General features: G+C 45.1%; 1 protein-coding gene across 2 annotated transcripts in view; it reads left to right on the top strand.

Annotated features, from left to right (window-relative positions):
* The window catches only part of LOC119458323 (ubiquinone biosynthesis monooxygenase COQ6, mitochondrial), a 75,620-nt gene that overhangs the window by 1,630 nt on the left and 57,398 nt on the right, over window positions 1-16,592 (top strand). For both annotated transcript variants that reach the window (XM_049671091.1, XM_037720153.2), the window contains exons 3-8: window positions 2,389-2,447; window positions 3,264-3,422; window positions 4,909-5,019; window positions 9,771-9,878; window positions 11,690-11,752; window positions 14,910-15,017. In XM_049671091.1, the coding sequence (XP_049527048.1) occupies window positions 2,389-2,447; window positions 3,264-3,422; window positions 4,909-5,019; window positions 9,771-9,878; window positions 11,690-11,752; window positions 14,910-15,017 (608 nt within the window). The remainder of the gene's footprint in view (window positions 1-2,388; window positions 2,448-3,263; window positions 3,423-4,908; window positions 5,020-9,770; window positions 9,879-11,689; window positions 11,753-14,909; window positions 15,018-16,592) is intronic.

Genomic DNA, 16,592 nt, shown 5'->3' with positions numbered 1-16,592 from the left:
CTCTTTGTAAACACTTTTAATTAACTATTTGAGAACGAGACATGTAAATACCAGCAAAAAATTATTATTTTTTATCTCATTGTGCAAAATACACCAAGAATAACCAAAACAGACGAGGGAAACAAGAACGTTTCACGAAACTCTTTCAGCAATGGGGAGGCAACGTCTGGCAGAGAACTGGAAGTGGGTTTCACCACAAGCCACACGTAGCTTCAGTTGAAACTCGCACTGGTAGCTCTCGTCATATGTAAACCGTAGATGTACAGTGCTTAGCAATTTAAATGTGATGGTCGGACAGCATGATGGCCGGCACCTTTCTGCACCACCAGTGGTTGCTGGGGACACGGAGCTGATGCATCTTTATGTCACGTGAAAGTGAGAGTCTTTTTGATGCATTGTGAATGCACTCGGCCCCCGCGGCAATCACCCAGCGCTCACCAGTGGTGCAAAAAGTGCCGGCCACCATACTGTCTGAGTATCTCGTTTTCAATCGCTGAGCAATGCATATTGCATTTGCTTTACATTACGTGTGTGATACCGATGCAGCTGGAGATCTTGCGTCAGTCTGTCTCCTCTGGCCGTGCTTTCCAAAGAAAGTGAGTCGCGTGCCGAACCTCTTGTTCCTCGTCCTGTGTTCCTGCTCCAAACCAACAAATGACACTTACTGCCTGTCATTCATTGTTGGCCGAAGACATTTAGCCAGGAACTTCGTACTCAGTACCGAAAGTCAGAAAGAAATTTTTTTCTGCTATGTTGCATGTAGGCAACACTCGTCCATAAAGGGTTAAGTTAGCTTAAACTCGTTCTTTATTCATTTATGTGTTCAGTTACCTCACATGCTCCCGAAGGAGTTTTGCATGAGGGGAGGTTACAAGGAATTATCAAAGAAAAAAAATGAGTAGAAAGAAATTATACAACGTTAGCGGGCAAACATGAAAGAACAAGTGTCTAACAATATAATTAATGCAATAAAGGAAACAATATGACTGTGTGAAATAGCAAAAAGGAGTACCAAGAAATTAGACAAATGGTAGCGGTGAAGATGAAAGAACAGTTTCTATCAATTTTAAATAACACAATAAATGAAGAAAACAAAAAATGTATACAACTTCGCTAAAGGCAATTACTTAGGTGCACAGTAGGATTAGTTGTGATGAATTATGGAAATATGTATAAGCGTGCTTTGAAGGATACAGGGTCAAGAATGTCAGCTATGTCGTTTGGTAGGTTATTCCAATGCTGAATGGCACCCGGTAATGCGGATAAATTGAAAGCATTGGTTCGGCCAAAGATACGCTGGAAACTGAGGTGGTTATGCAGACGCCGAGATGAACGAGTGAGCGGCAGGCCAGACGGGCGCGTACTGTGGATTATTTTGTGTAACAGAAAGCAATGCTATGGTTCTTTGTGATTTAAAAGATGAGAGGGATAAAGATGATCTAATGCTAGTCACGCTAGAGTCGTGGTGATAATCTCTGAGAATGAAGCGGGCGGTGCTGTTTTGGACAAACTCGAGAGTCGCGATTAGGTAAGCTTGATGAGGTGACCAGATAGGGGCCGCACATTGACGAGGTACTTGTATGAGTTGGTGCTTGTAATAGGGTGCTTATACAGTAAGTAATCGAAAGTGGAAAATGTCTTTTTGCGGGTGAATGTTATTAGTTTGCATTTATCAGTGTTTAGGGTCATTTGCCAAGAAGAGCACCAGTTAAGTAATACGGTCAAGATCTCGTTGAAGAGCGACGTGATCGGAAGGTGAGCAGATTTGATGATAGATCACGCATATACAAGTTATGCATCCACACCCTCACCAGGAAATTGCATTTCCTCAGTATAATTTAGAGTCCTTGCATTAAAAACATAAATTCTATGGTTTTATGTGCCAGAACCATGATCTTATTATGAGGCACACCATAGTGGGGGGTGGCCTGGCGGCAATTTTGACCACCTGGTGTTCTTTAACAGGCACCTAAATCGTAATACATGAGCATTTTTGCAGTTGTCAGGCAATCGAACTTGCGACCTTATGCTCGGTAGCGTTATGCCATTGCCGTCGGGTTACCGCCGTGGCTGAGTACTTGCATTGACCTGCTGTGCTTCTCATTATTTGTGTGGTGTTTATCACCAGTGCTGTCCACCTGAGAACTATCCTGCAGATTAAAAAAATGCTTTTGGGAGGCTACACATAGCCTCACAGAAGCAATTAATCACACAAAAGTACCAGATGTTCCTCTTGTGACACAATAGCATGTGTAATTTAAGCTGACTGATTTTGAACATACATAGTTCAGCATTTTTGACAGCCTGTCATGTTTTGTCCTCTGTTCGAATTGAAAGGATAATAATGGTTGTGTAGCTCTTGCTTGGTTTCCACATTCTTTCTAACAGCCCTCGGTGTATGGGACATGCTGCCCAAGTCCAAAGTGCAGACGATCAAGCGAATGCGAGTAAGTGGGGCCTGGCTTTTCAAAAGGCAGTGTATGTCTATCACCAGCCATATGGCTGATTTGCACAGGTCGTTTAATTAAACCCAATGGTGATCCTTACCATACATTCATGCACTATCAGTGTTTGTACCCTGCTTGGAATTCATGAGGAAGGAATATTACGCTGTCCAAACTCACTTTTTTTTTTCTTAATTTGTAAAAATGGGTGATAGAACAGCAGTGAGCTTTGCCGCACACTTTCAATGTAATTCCTTGAAACTGGTGCAGATCATAGGAAATCCAGCTAATCGTCATATATGCTTTGCATTCTTGCTGGGTTCAGTTTCGCAAATACAAAATAGCTCCTAACATTGTCAATTTTTTTTCAATTATTTTTTAATTTGTTCATTGTAGATTATTGCTCAGACCTTTACATCTGCCATCACAAATATCTGTTGCCAAGAACAAATTATAACTAAATCACTCTTCTGCTGTGTGTTCAGTTCAGTCAACTTAAGGCCTTCCTATGAAAACTCAATGTAATAAGCTGGTGCCACTACATAAATTTTACGTAACAATAATAGGAACATTTATGTTATGTACACCCAAAGATGGGGGATGCAAACCATCGAGCGTAAAAAAGAATGCGAAAAGATATACAAAAAAATTTAGAAGGTGTACAAAAGAATGCAAACAGGGCATGGGGCTTTCGGTAAGCAAATACGCTTGGGTGCGCTATTTCTAAAGCTCCCTCATATTTTGTGACATCTAAACCCGCAACGAAAGAGAGTTTAGTCAGAGATGATAAGCAATGTGCCTAAGTGAATGCACTTGCAGGTTTGGGAATCGCACTCCACTGCTTCCATTGCCTTCTTTGGGCGCACAGCAGCCAATGAAGTGGCGTTCGATGTCGACATGGGCAACCTAGCGGATGCCCTTTATCGTCGACTGGCCCAACTACCATCGCAAGTGGTGCGCGTCGTTTCTGGAGTCAAGGTAGGCAGGATCTTTTTTTCACTTTAATTATTGATTGAGGAGGTCTCATGCTCCAAGGAAACATGAAGTATATAGAGGCTATTGAAGTGGAGGACTCTGGATTTAGATTACCCTCCAGCTGTTTCTCAACGCACAACGAAATCTCAAGTACATACATGGTTCATTCCCATTTTGCCCCCTTTACTGTGCGATTGATGCTGCTGGGGGCCAGACCCATGACCTGGTCCTCAGCAGCAATCAATCAATTTTTATTAATCCTCGAAATGCTTTGTAGATAGAGGTATACAAAAGGAGGTCCCAAAGTAAAAACTGAATTGGGACCTCCTAGTAGATCACCATAGCTGCTGAGTGGCAATGGTTCAGTGGCTAACGGGAAAAGATGTTCATTTTTTTTTTCTTTCAGCAGATGGTGTGATTAATTACTTTGTTCCTAACTAGTGTTCTTTTTTATTTTTTTATTCAGCAGATCGTTGCGCAATTTGTCTCAAGTGACATCTAATTACAGACTAGAACAAACCGTTGTGTAGGACGAAAAAGGTGTTGTGCACCTGTTACGCTGCACAATTCACGGCAAATTGCTGTGCATACTAATGGTGTTATTCAAGTGCCTCACAGGTTTAGTGCTGTGATTGGCCAGTGATGACAGTGGCACTAGGGAATGCGTCATGGAAACTCATTTGAAAATTGAGCCACATGGGCAGGGTACAACGTATATCAACGCCAAGCATGAGCACTTCACCATGTTAACCTGAACCTTCCCAAACACCAGTCCCAAACACAGCATTATGGTCCCACTCAATTAAGTCAGCCATACTTGCTATTCACAACCCTGTCTTGAACTCTTTGAGCTTCAGTGCCTTGAAAGCACCTGTTACTGAAACAAACATCTGGTATAAATGTACCATGCCATGACTGTCTCACTCTCCCCCCTTTATTTTTTTACATTTTTCAATTTATGGCATTTGATGATTGCAGAAGAACTACACTCAATTTATATTGGAAACAGTTTTTCTTCAGTTCATGCCAGTGGTTGCACAGCATTTATACTGCAAAGTAAATTAGTGTTGTTTAAATGAGGAGTTGTTTTGTAGCTAAAGATATACCATACAGTACTGCAGCCTAAAACTTGGCAGATTTGAGAGCATGGGGAAAAATGGTTTTGTTGCAGATGTCAAAAGAAAAAACAAGGGCCTTGAGACTACATCACTTGCGATAGTTTGCCTCATGACAGTATCCACAACGCACATTTGTCTGACTGAAGTGGAACTGTACATTTCTGGCGAAGTGACGCATCAGTATTAGTTGTGCTACCGGGCATGTTTCTAGCATACAACACCTTGCTGTGTGGTGCATACAGTATTGCAGGTCATTAGCCCCAAGCTCATAAATGCCGAGAACCTAAATTTTTCGGTGTGGCCATTCCCGACAACAATATTGGTAATTTGCATTTTTCTGGTGTACATGCCCCACACTGTTCATGCTGCAGGTGATGAACTACGAACTGCCGACATTGGAGAGGTTTGACCCGATGGGCCCTTGCCAACCTGTCAGAATCCACGTACTTGGAGAAGACAAGCCACTGGAAGCCTCCCTGCTGGTATGTGCTGACCGTTGGACATCATTCCAAATCTTTAATAACATCGCACAAGTATTGACTGCATGAGGAATGCAATGCGTGAACACCAGTGCATTTTGCCGGCAGTTCGGAATTGGTTATCTTGAGAGTCAGAACTGTTGCTGGTGCCAGGATTCCTATTTATTAGACGCGCCTTGCGAAGGGACAAGCTTCGATTTCACAACTGCATGACGAAAAAAATAGCGCGAGAAACGAGACGGGAAAGGGAAGACAGAACCAGGCGCGCACTACCAGCCACAATATATGCACTCATGTCTCTCTACATCAGCCAAACGGGCATTAATTTGGCCACTCATTGTGCCAAGTGCAAGTGGAAGCTTATTTTTGGCCAGACTCATATTTTCTGCAGGTGTCGTGACACCAGTGCTCGTGAGATATGAGAGGCATTCACTATGCATTGCTGCAAAGTGCCTTCATGTGTCAGCTTTCTATCAGTTTCTATTGAGATTACCTACCTCCATGTCTGAGCATTTGAAGGATCTTGCTTTGTTTTTCCTTAAGGACACATGTGTGGCTTTCGCTTGGTTCTCTGGCGTTGTAGTTGCAAAATATATATTCTCTCTTCAAAATAAATGCACTTGTTGGTAGTCGGCACCTAGTCCTGCCCTCGTTTTCTTGTCCCATTTGCTGCACTGTTTTGCTGTCGTGAAACCGTACCAACAAGCTCAAGTTCAGACCCTTTTCAAGATTGCACTGTGTGCGCTTAAGTAATTATGTTAAAAAGCTGATCTGAGGACATTAGTTAATGGTACTACCGGCAGTTATTGTGCAAAATACAATTTCCCCCTGTGCTACAAATCTTTGCACGCAAGAGTACCTTCCTGCTCTTAATGCTGAGAGACAGTTGTCGCTTGAACATCCCATGTAACATTATGTACTACACCTCAATAAAGAATCCCAGTAGTAAATGCAGATGCTGGTAGCTGTTAGAAAAAATTGTGTTTATTAATTCTGCTTTCAATGTGACCGTGGCAGGTTGACTGAAAGAGCTAGTGGAGGTACAGCTGAGTGAGAAAACTGATAATTAGCTTACAAATATGCAAGAATGGGTGTGAGATGACAGAAATGCGGCTTCGTACGACTCGATTTTCTTGATCCACACATTGCTCGGTGGTGCTATCTCATAATGGTTTGGAGGGTGAGCTATTCACATAGCCTCGCGTAATTGTTCAGAATGGTGCTTTTGCTGGCAAAAGCGCAATTCTGACTAATCATGTAAGGCCAAGCCAGTGGCTAGCGTTCCAAGCCGTTTTGAGACTGCTCCAGCACATACTAAAGCTACCATGCTGTCTTTCTGTATGAACATGGTATTGACCCTTTTCGCAGAGCAGTTTGTTTTAGAGAAACGAGATGGCGCTCTCGGCAGCGCGCCATACATCTCAGCGACCGAGCACGAATATGAAACCATTACCGCTTCTACCTTGCTTCTGTGCGATCAGCTGTCGGAAATGCAACTGAGTTATCACTAACACACTGTGCTCCAATCATGCTAGATTGAATCATGTGGATTGAAGACGTGTGTAGTAGTGGGCTGCAAAAATAGTGACTGGCGTGTAAAGGAATGGAATGAATCTGTGTGGCCAAGTTTGTGGACTGCTGCTACAACTGTCCGGACATGTTACCGGCACTTCGAAATGTACGGCTTCCCTCGAGGATACAGAAATTTGCTCATCCGCCAGCCTTGTATCGCTAACCGTCAAAGAAAGGGCTCCATCGCCAGAACGTCGGCAAGAGTGAGTATACCACTCGGTAAACAATGACAAAGGGAGTAGCGTCACTTCCTGTCATAGCAAGTTTCGCGCACGTTATCTATAGACATCTGTCCCAAATGGCAGGAAAATTTACGCCCACTCTATCGCCGACGTATGAAGAATAAGTGAATGGGCGCACACTTGAATATATGCGCACTGTATACGCACAATAAATGACGGACTACACCGATGGCGCACCAATGGACGAAGCTGAATGTTTCGTGACGGTCTACAAGAGTAAGCGAGTTACTAGCTGTAATATATATTTGCTACAAGGTATTACAGTGTACAAAACAGCTACGTTTCAAGCATTGTGCGCAGCAAGAACAAAACTATCGGAACTGAGCACACCCGCGAGCGATTAGGCAGCAAATAATCAGATAGTGGCCGCACCGAGGAACTTCACTGAGTTAGGAACTTACAAGCCACTGCTTCAAAATACTTGCCGAATAACGAACGAAGAGCAAAACACACTAATCCTGACTGAATTCATGAATGGAATGTTTGGATAGCTTGGAATACATATTTAGCCCTGTTTTTAGAGCAAGCATCATATACGCTGCCGTTTGGACATAAATTAATCAGCTCCGAAAGCCCTTTTGCATGTTCTCTGAAGCTGTGATCAAAGCTTCGTGTCATCCACCTAGTCACCGTCTACGATATCTCCGAAAACAGAGGTTTTCTAAGCCGCGCCGGCATCATACACTTCCATTGTAAACAAGGAGGCAACGGAGGCAGCTGAGGCAAGCAATAGACGCGTCGCCACGTGATCAAACATGGCAGCGCCCACGGTATCGCCGTGAAAAGGGTCAATAGCCATGACAAATGAGCACAACAGTTGGATGCTGGACAAGTTTCCTTAGGTTGATAAATGTTTGAGTGTACAAAGCTTATTGTAATAAACTTGCATGGTTACAGCTTAGACCACTTATAACGTAACTGCTTATTGTGCGAGGCCAGATATAATGCAGTCTTTTCCGATTTCCGTTTATCTTGTCATAGTACTCAATATACGTATATGCATACCAGTTATAATTCAGTTGCCAGAAAATCGCGCAGGCAAGCAAAGTAGAGAGTGCGCCAGCCAAGGGGAGAGCAACGAGAGGGATGTGAAGTAGGAGCAGGAGTAGATGCATATCGAGCAAATGAAGGAGAGAAAAAAAAATAGACCACGGCGGCAGCGCGCACGCGTGGGGCTGCCTAGGCGACGAAGCCTTTTTCTCCGGTCGCATGGCAGCGGTGCACGGTCCGCATCTAACGTGCCCGCATTGTTGCTCTTTGACTCTTCAGTTTGTGTGTCGACGGGTGTTTTCGGACACAAACAGGGTCACAAAAATGTTTGAATTATCGGGCAGGCCAGGAAAATGAATTTTGAGGGTGGAATCAATTTGGTATTTTTACAACTCTAGCAGCATGGAAAGATAAGCCGAGGCCAAGAGCATGTTTCGCATTCACCTATCGCCACGCATGTCATCTCAAAGTGCAGATATCATGCTTGCAACCTTGACTCTGCGCCGCTGTCAGTTTAACCTGTGTTCCACAATTTCATCATTTCGCAACGTTGTCCGACAGCATGCAAGCTTTCGCCATTCCTGCCACTATGCACACATATGCAAACTTTTGCTATACGTGTTTGTTGTAGTTTCCAGCTGATCACCTGCAAACCCCACTTCACGTTCACTGCCATCAGTTCAGCCTGTGCGCGTGATCTCGCACCAGATGTCCGTGTGTTCGTGTACGGGTACGGTCGCATATCAAGGGTGGGCTTCCTGCAACAGCATGCTACTTGCAACCCCTACCGATTAGGCCTAACGAGCGCTGTCTTGTCGGGAGTCGGTAGCCAAAGTTGGGGTTTGGTGCAGAGTCAGTGAGATCCTCGCAGTGGCTGCATGCACTTGGAAAGTGGAGGAACCACCTCTCCAACGAAAGTGAGGGCACATCCCAGTCGTATGCTTCAGTTCCCGGACACACACGGCTGCTTGATCTACATGCTTTGCACGTGTACATCCTTTGAAAAATGTTGTTTTTGTTATACATTAAAGCGCTATTAATATGTACCTGTTTAATAAGTAATTCCGGATTAATTATAGTCCCAATGAATCCCGCATCCTATCGCCAAATAACTTATAGTATTGGCTGGCCGCTTAAGCTGTAGTCACTCACCACATCAAAGAGTTAGTATAATATTTACTTCCAGTTTCAGTCCGTACATGCCCGGAATTGGGGAAATGTAGTGTGTGCAAACCATAGATAGCAAAACTGTGGCGCACAGACTTTTCACAAACAGCAGTTTCCACCAATAGTGACGACGTCAGAACAGGGTGATCATGATGTGTTTCATGCTCCCATAGCTTTCTGGCGCTTCCACAATGTTTACAACAACGACGTGGAAGTGAGTGATGGCCCTTCCGTATCCGACGTGGCGCATGCATTTACCGTCATGAGGATGTTCACAGAGAAGTGGGGCCTGATGGAAAAACTGGCTTGCGGCCTTGCTGTGTTTAACGATGCCATCATCACTGCAAGACCACCACTGCAGCAAGTGAAGATCGCAGACCTCTTACTGTCTGCTCGCAACTAAAACTTGTCTGTATGTGTGTTTGAGGGAGAATTACGACGTAGTTCTTTTCTCGCCGGTAGGTCTATAGCCACTCATCTGCCATTATCGGTTAATTAGTACATTGCTCAGTGCGCACCTCATCCACTTTCCCCACCAACTACGCATTAACAAGCTTTTACTGTAGTGCATTAATGCTTATTGTGCAGAAATTTGCAGCTTCGATTACTTATGTTATAAGCAGTCTATGCTGTATATAGAACATTGGCGTGAAAAGCTTAGGATATAGTGTGGGACATTAGGGATATAGTGTGTATAAAAGTATAGAAAACACTGATGTCTGACACAGTCAAGAAAGATTAAGCTGCCAACACCTGCGTTGTCACAGTTTTATTGAATTGCAGGTGGGAGCAGATGGTTTCAACTCGCAAGTTCGCAAAAGCATGGCTGTCAGGTGCCTCCATTGGAACTACAACCAAAAGTCCATCATCGCCACCGTGAAGCTGTGTGAGGTATGTCATGTTGCCAGTGCGCCCTTTGTAAAGTTGCCAACCATTCCAGATTTTCCCATTATTGTCCTAGGTTTCATTAGAGGGACCTCAGTCTCAATGTAGCCTTGTCAGGATAGCCATTTGTCTCATATTTAGGCCTTGTGCTACTCGAAGGCCTCCTTGAATGGACTCCTTGAATGGACTCCTTTATTTTTACAATTCCTGCCCAGTCGCTCTGTAATGCATGGAAGCCAGTGGTCCGCTACGGCTGCGCGGCGTTCTGAGGCAATATAAACCTGTTGTTGCTAGAGCATTGACAAATCTCTCCATGCACCACTGCTTCTCCTTTGCTTCCACGTGACATGCAATGAAAAAGAGTGGATGGGACCATAACCATGCCGCATTGACTGTGACCAACTTATGTAAATGCAACTCTTAAGTGACTTCCAATTTTGGCGTAACTGGGCAGGCATCGCAAAAATGCAGCAGGCTATGCTTGGAGCTAGGTTTCTGTTAGGGGCATGCTTGCACTGCTTGCATGTCTAACGACGTGCTAATCAGAAGTGCCCAAATAACCTCCTCAATATCTTCAAGTGTTTTGTTTCTGTTTCTGTAAGCAGTGTTCCTGTGGAGAGAGCACTCTCTCATGTGGAAAGCTTGTCAGCAGATCACAGAGACGTCTGTTATAACTCGTTTGACAGAACTTGAAGGAAACAGCCACATCAGCATTGATTTCACTGATGCATTCTAAAGAAGGATTCTGTGTCACAGCATGGCAGACAGCAAACAGCCAAGAGAAATAATCAAATTAAACAAAGCAAATGTCATAAAAGAAAGAGAAACAAAGTGGAAGCAGTGAACATAGATAATTTGCCCACGAATTTCTCCCTTTACCTTTCCCCTATTTCCCATTTTACTGCATAGGAGACGTTGCAACTCTTCACATATCCTGTCTTATTTCAGTAATGGAAATGCCAGCCGATTTTGGCTTAATAATCATAAAATGGCCATAGAACTAACATTAGTTGAGGCTGCAAAATTTGCCAGTTTCATGTCAAGAAAGTTCTTTCTGCTTTGAAATGTTCTGCAGTTCTAAAATGTTTGTCTTGTATTTGGTGCTGCCCTTTTAAAAAAATTATTCAGAAACCATGAACAATGATTGTCAGTGTAAATGAAATAGCCCTAACGAGCAAGCGAGCGAACGAGACAGTGAGAACGAATGAGAGAGAGCGAGAAAGTGAGAGAGCGAGCAAGAGAGAGCATTTTCTTGGCCGAGCCTTGCCAACGACCATCAGCCACTGACCAATCATGAAAACAGCCGAAAGAGCCAAACAAAGCTATTTGCTTTAGTAAACCAATCGGGACAGGACTCAGACAAGTGGCTTATTGAAGCTGATTCCTCACAGTGAGCTCCTCCTTCCACCGGCCTTGAAGGGCAGAGTGCAAGTAGGCCGTGTTTATGCTCTGCATTTAGATGTCTGGAATTTGCCAGAGGGGTCCTTATTGCATGAATGCTGTCAAATCGACATGTAATCATTCCTTACTCATTTAATGATTTGTTGTCTGTGGGGAAGGCAGCCAAACAATAGTTAACGTTTCCAATTTTATCCATATCAATCAATCAGTTTGATAAGCCAGAGGGGTCAACAAACTTTCCCGTCTTTACATCTCTCATACTTGTTGCTCATGCACAGCCATGCTTTTCCACCTGTCTTTTTGGCTGTCATCAATTTGTGAAAATGGATGATGCAAATTTGATATATCTGATTTGTCTTCCGAGCAAGGAACTCGTGTGGTGACCACCGTTCTTCTCCTCTGTCCACCCGCTGCAGCCGGTGGACAACTCGGTGGCGTGGCAAAGGTTCCTGCCGAACGGTGTGGTGGCCCTGCTGCCGGTGAGTCTCTTGCACTGTGGCTGGCACTATGGTTAGTGTTACAGCCCAACTGTTGCTTGCACAGCACTCGGGAAATGATTTTGCGCATTCTTTTGCAATTGGCAAAGTGATCACCTGGGAATTCTAGAGACTCCCTCTCTTCTGGAACATTGTCTGCTCTTGGATCAAAATATGTAAGAGCCTGGGCTGACTCCGAGAGTGTGCAGTGCACATCTAGGGTGCATCTTTCATCATTGTGCGACAGCGGGCTTGACTTCCTTGCTAGATATCTCTGTGAACCCAGTGAAGCAGTGGTAGATGGGTGTGTGCATAAGGGGTAGTGAAATTTAGCAATGTTAAAAAGTCTGGAATGTGACCGTGTATCTACACGATCAACCTCCCGCATGTGCTCAGGATCCCTTAGTCATGGATGGAAAAACTTTTTTGGTGCGCGCATTTTTTGCATTGTCACAATTTTCCTTGCCTATATCTTTTGCCACTGCACAGTAAACTTCATTTAGAAGTCAGCGCTCATGTTATTCATTTCTGTAATCTCAGTCCCGTGTCCGCACCACAGGCCACGTCTAGTTGCACCAGCCTGCGCAGCCCCACAGGGAAACAATGAAGTCCAATTGGGATAATTAGCCATAGCATACGAGCAGATACATGCAAAAAATACCAGTGTTGCTCAGTGTCATTTTCAACGCAGGGAGGCGGGAGTTCTAAACTTTTTCAGAAAATGTGGGCCAAACGCCACAGAAAGCGACATATTTGGCATGCAACTGTTGCATACTTTTTGGCTTTCAGAGACAAATCTAGTTCATTATATTCATTGGCAGGACAATTTTACTTCGTTAAAATGAGGTTTTATATACAGTTAAACCTCGATACAACGAAATTGACAAATTCCCGAAAAACTTCGTTATAAAGAGGATTTCGTTATATGCAGGTTCGGCAAGAAAATTAAAAAAATAAACGTTTACCGTATTTACTCAATTCTAACGCACCCTCAATTGTAACTCGCACCCGTTTTCCGTTTTCGACGAAGCACTCATCCTCGGAATGTCACACCAGGTACCGGATGCGTGGACATGTGTCGTTTCGCACAAGCGCGAGGCATCGGAAACGAAGAGCGAGCGTCACGATGGCGTCGTAGCGTCGTATAGTGTTACAGTAGAACCTCGCTGTTACGTTCCTGGGGGCTGCGTTTTCCTGGCTGTTACGTCGTTTTCGACTGGTCATGGCACAGCTCCCTTAGAACTCAATGCATTGGTAACCCCGCTGTTGCGTTGCAACTGTGGGACCGTTCCCGCATCATATGTTGCGAACTGCCACCCCGCGCCGGCCCGAGCGGCCATTTTGACTTTTCATGTCGCTTGGCTTGGTGGCTTGACGATGGCATTGGCCGCCCAAAGTGCCGGGGGCGACAACTATGATGTATTTTCAGTTTCCGCCAGCAAAAGTATGGCCCTTGAGATCCGTATTTGCTATATAAAGATGGTGTCCGTGACGCGTTGTGGCCCTAAAATTGGTTTTGGTTCATAGATATTCCATATATAAGGGTACGGCCACGCTAGCGGCGAAAAACGAGCGCGTCATGCAGCGAGCGGCAAGTTGCCGCGCATCAGCGCCTTGCCGCGAGGCCACCGTGGCACGCGTGTCTCGCCGCGCGGCAGCGCGATAAGATCTCCCGCACTCTCCGAACGGGCGAGCAACACCGCGAGCGCTCGTTGTTTCATGCGAGAGACGACGATCGTCGATTGCAAACCCGGAGCGGACTTCCGGTTGTGATGGCTCCGTGACGTCACCCTCGTCGCTCTTGATTGGTTCTTCATCCGTGGCACGTGGCATTTGCCGCAGAACCCATTTCACGCGGCACGCCGCAAGACCCCCCGATTCTTGCCGCGCGCGGCTTGACGCGTTGCCGCGCGTTTCTGCTGTGTGTTTTTGCCACTAGCGTGGCCGTACCCTAAAGTCCAAGGGCAATAACGCAGTCGCCGCGCGCCGTATGCTGTATGTGCGAGTGAAAACGTGCGAGGGGAGCCAATGACCGCGTCTAAATCTCGCGCACGCAAGAAAAGCAGGGAGGAAGCGCGCCTTCTTCCGTTGTGCTCGAGGCACCGGCGAGGGAGCGAGGGGGGAGGAATGGCGGGGCGGTGCGCGGTCGCGCAGGCGGTATTTTGAAAGCGATCTGCGAGGGGGGAGGGATAGCGGGGCGGCGTGCGGTCGCGCAGGCCGTATCTTGAAAGCGATCTGCGTTGGGGCAGAGTCTAGCCGTGTAGGTGCGTCGGCGGCTCGTAGCTTTCTGCGTGCTGTGTGTTCTCGGCGCTCAGTTTGCGTTGAAGCGATAGACAACAGCACGAAGGTCACTTCGCTCGCTTCTCCAGCGGCGCTTCCACACGCCACCAGCGTTTGACAGCGCGTGTCCGCGCTCATCGAGTCTGATGTGCCACAGCGTGTACTAGCGCGTCGGCAACATCAGCTGGAAAAGGAGAGAGTGCCGGCTTGGCGGGCTAGGCCAGCTGCAGCAAGCGGCAGGGTCAGATTTGAATGAAGGGAGGGGGAAAGGTCACGCCCGCAGATCGCCGGGTCGAGGGATGCAAGGCCGCCTCGCATACGCACGCATGCACACGTGCGCTCGCTTCGCATTCCATCGCGGCGGAGAAGGTGCTTCCAGTTGCTGCTCGCGCTAAAATGACAAAATTTGGGGTGAAATCTCTAGGTGGTCGGAGGGGAAAATTTGTTATATCGAGGGGGTCTCCCGCTGCCACTTCGTTACGTAGAGGTCTCAAATACATGTGCTTCTATGGAGTAACGGGGGGTAATCGAAAAACTTTGTTATATCCAGGAATTCGTTATATGGCGGTTCGTTATAAGCAGGTTTAACTGTACAAGGATCTCTATGGGGATTTTGAGGCGAATTGCACTTCGTTATATTCACTGTTGTTAGATTCTGTACAATGATAACGAGGTGAGACTGTAGTGGACAGGCCATTGTTAAACGCCGAACACATGGCTTCTATAGTACGGGTACAAAAGGAATTTAGCTGCCCCGTAATCAGTTTGCATGGCTTCTATAAATATTTTTGATCATATGTTGTAGTGAGTGTAACATAATCACAAAGTAATCGACGAATTGTAACTGTAACCATGTATACTCCGAACCTGCCTTTTGCAGCTGGACTCGGAACATTCCTCGTTGGTGTGGACCGTGCGGTCAGACTTGGCAGACAAGCTGATGCAGCTGCCAGAGGACAGTTTTGTGGATGCCCTCAACAAGAGCCTTGTGAGTCATTAGGTCGTGAAGTTTTTACATAGATTGGTTTATCGTTGCATTCTCATTCGAGCTCCCTCGTCATCCTCCCTTCTGGTACGCACTAGTCGCTGGTGACGTGAATCACCACATAAGTCATCACTCGGTCGTAAGCAAGCTTCACGTCTTGATGCTTAACATTTCAACAGGCACCTCACCTCCAAAGTACCGTAGGCAGTTCAGAAATGTCCCCGAAATAATAACGTCTGGGCATCGAGAGGAACTGTTGCCTCAGCAGCTCCTATCTAAACGCGTGAAGATAGATAAATTGTTTGGCTAGCTATCCACTGCACCGAATCTTATGAGGTTGTTGCACTTATGAAAAGAAGTTAAAATCTACTCCCTAGAGTCTGTACACTTAGGTGACCAGCTCTTAAAAAAAAAAAGTTCTGAAAGTTGCGAAATTGAGAAAGGAATAAACTAAATGATCAAGTTTATTGCTATAACTCGGCAATAAAAAGAAAAAACGAGGTCATAATTCTGTAAGCCGCGCCCGTTAAGACATCTAAGGAGGGACAGAATTGATGTGTTTTGCACCACTCCAGATTATGCCACAAATTGGTGAGCAGGACTTTTGCAAAAGCTTTGTAGACATTGTATCAATTTAACATAAGCTGTAAACTCATATTATATTTGTCCACTTCAGATGCTTTAAACTGCGACGTCTGCATTTGGTGCGAGTTATGGATCTGTAAACTTCGTGCTCCAGCTTCTTCTTGAAAAATTTTTCGCAATTTTTGTACAAATATGAGGCTACAGATGAAAATTCTGCTTCCTAGAGTTGGTAGAATTCAGCTTTTCCTAAGTGCAGCAAATTTAATTCATATTAGGCTGTGTGTTTGTGTAATGAGAGAATTTCTGTATACCACGTTTATTTGAATAGGAAGAATCGGTTAGCCCCAATGTAAAGCCTCCTCTTAAACGCTGGGCCTTCAAGTTTCCCTTTCCTTGGACATTCCTCTTAGACATTGGGGTTGCAGAATGATTTCAGAGTCCCTTTTAAATTTGCAGCTGGCCACATCTACACCTTAATCAATAGAAAATACTTCATGTGAAATCATTGGCAATACCTTTTTTCTCAGTGAGCATTTTTATTGGATTCCCATCCCAGTTCAGTGCACATCTGCCCATTATGAAACTTGCCATAAACATAAATGTTTCGAACTGGAAATGTCCGATGGCATATTGCCATTGAAGCTTTGAAAATTAAGCTTTCTTTCTCACTTTGCTGGTCATTTGAATAGTAGGCTTTATATATAAGTACTTTTTAATGTTAGGCGTAAAGTGTGGATCAGAGAGCAGTCTAGCATAGCCGATGTTCTAGTTGACATTAACAGAAAAAATATGGAGCTGGGCAGGCCATGTAATGCATAGGGTGGCGTTACAGAATGGGTGCCAAGAGAAGGGAAGCACAGTCAAGGACGGCAGAAAATTAGGTGGGGTGATGAAACTAGGAAATTTGCAGGCACAATTTGAAATCAGCTAGTGGGAGACGGGTAATTGGAGGTCGATTCAGGTTCGCAGTGCCTAGCTCTTCACACCTTGGTT

Source organism: Dermacentor silvarum, chromosome 7 (assembly GCF_013339745.2).
Source record: "Dermacentor silvarum isolate Dsil-2018 chromosome 7, BIME_Dsil_1.4, whole genome shotgun sequence".
NCBI lineage: Eukaryota > Metazoa > Arthropoda > Arachnida > Ixodida > Ixodidae > Dermacentor > Dermacentor silvarum.
Note: the sequence above shows the minus strand (reverse complement) of the source record. Positions and strands in the feature narration are given on the sequence as shown.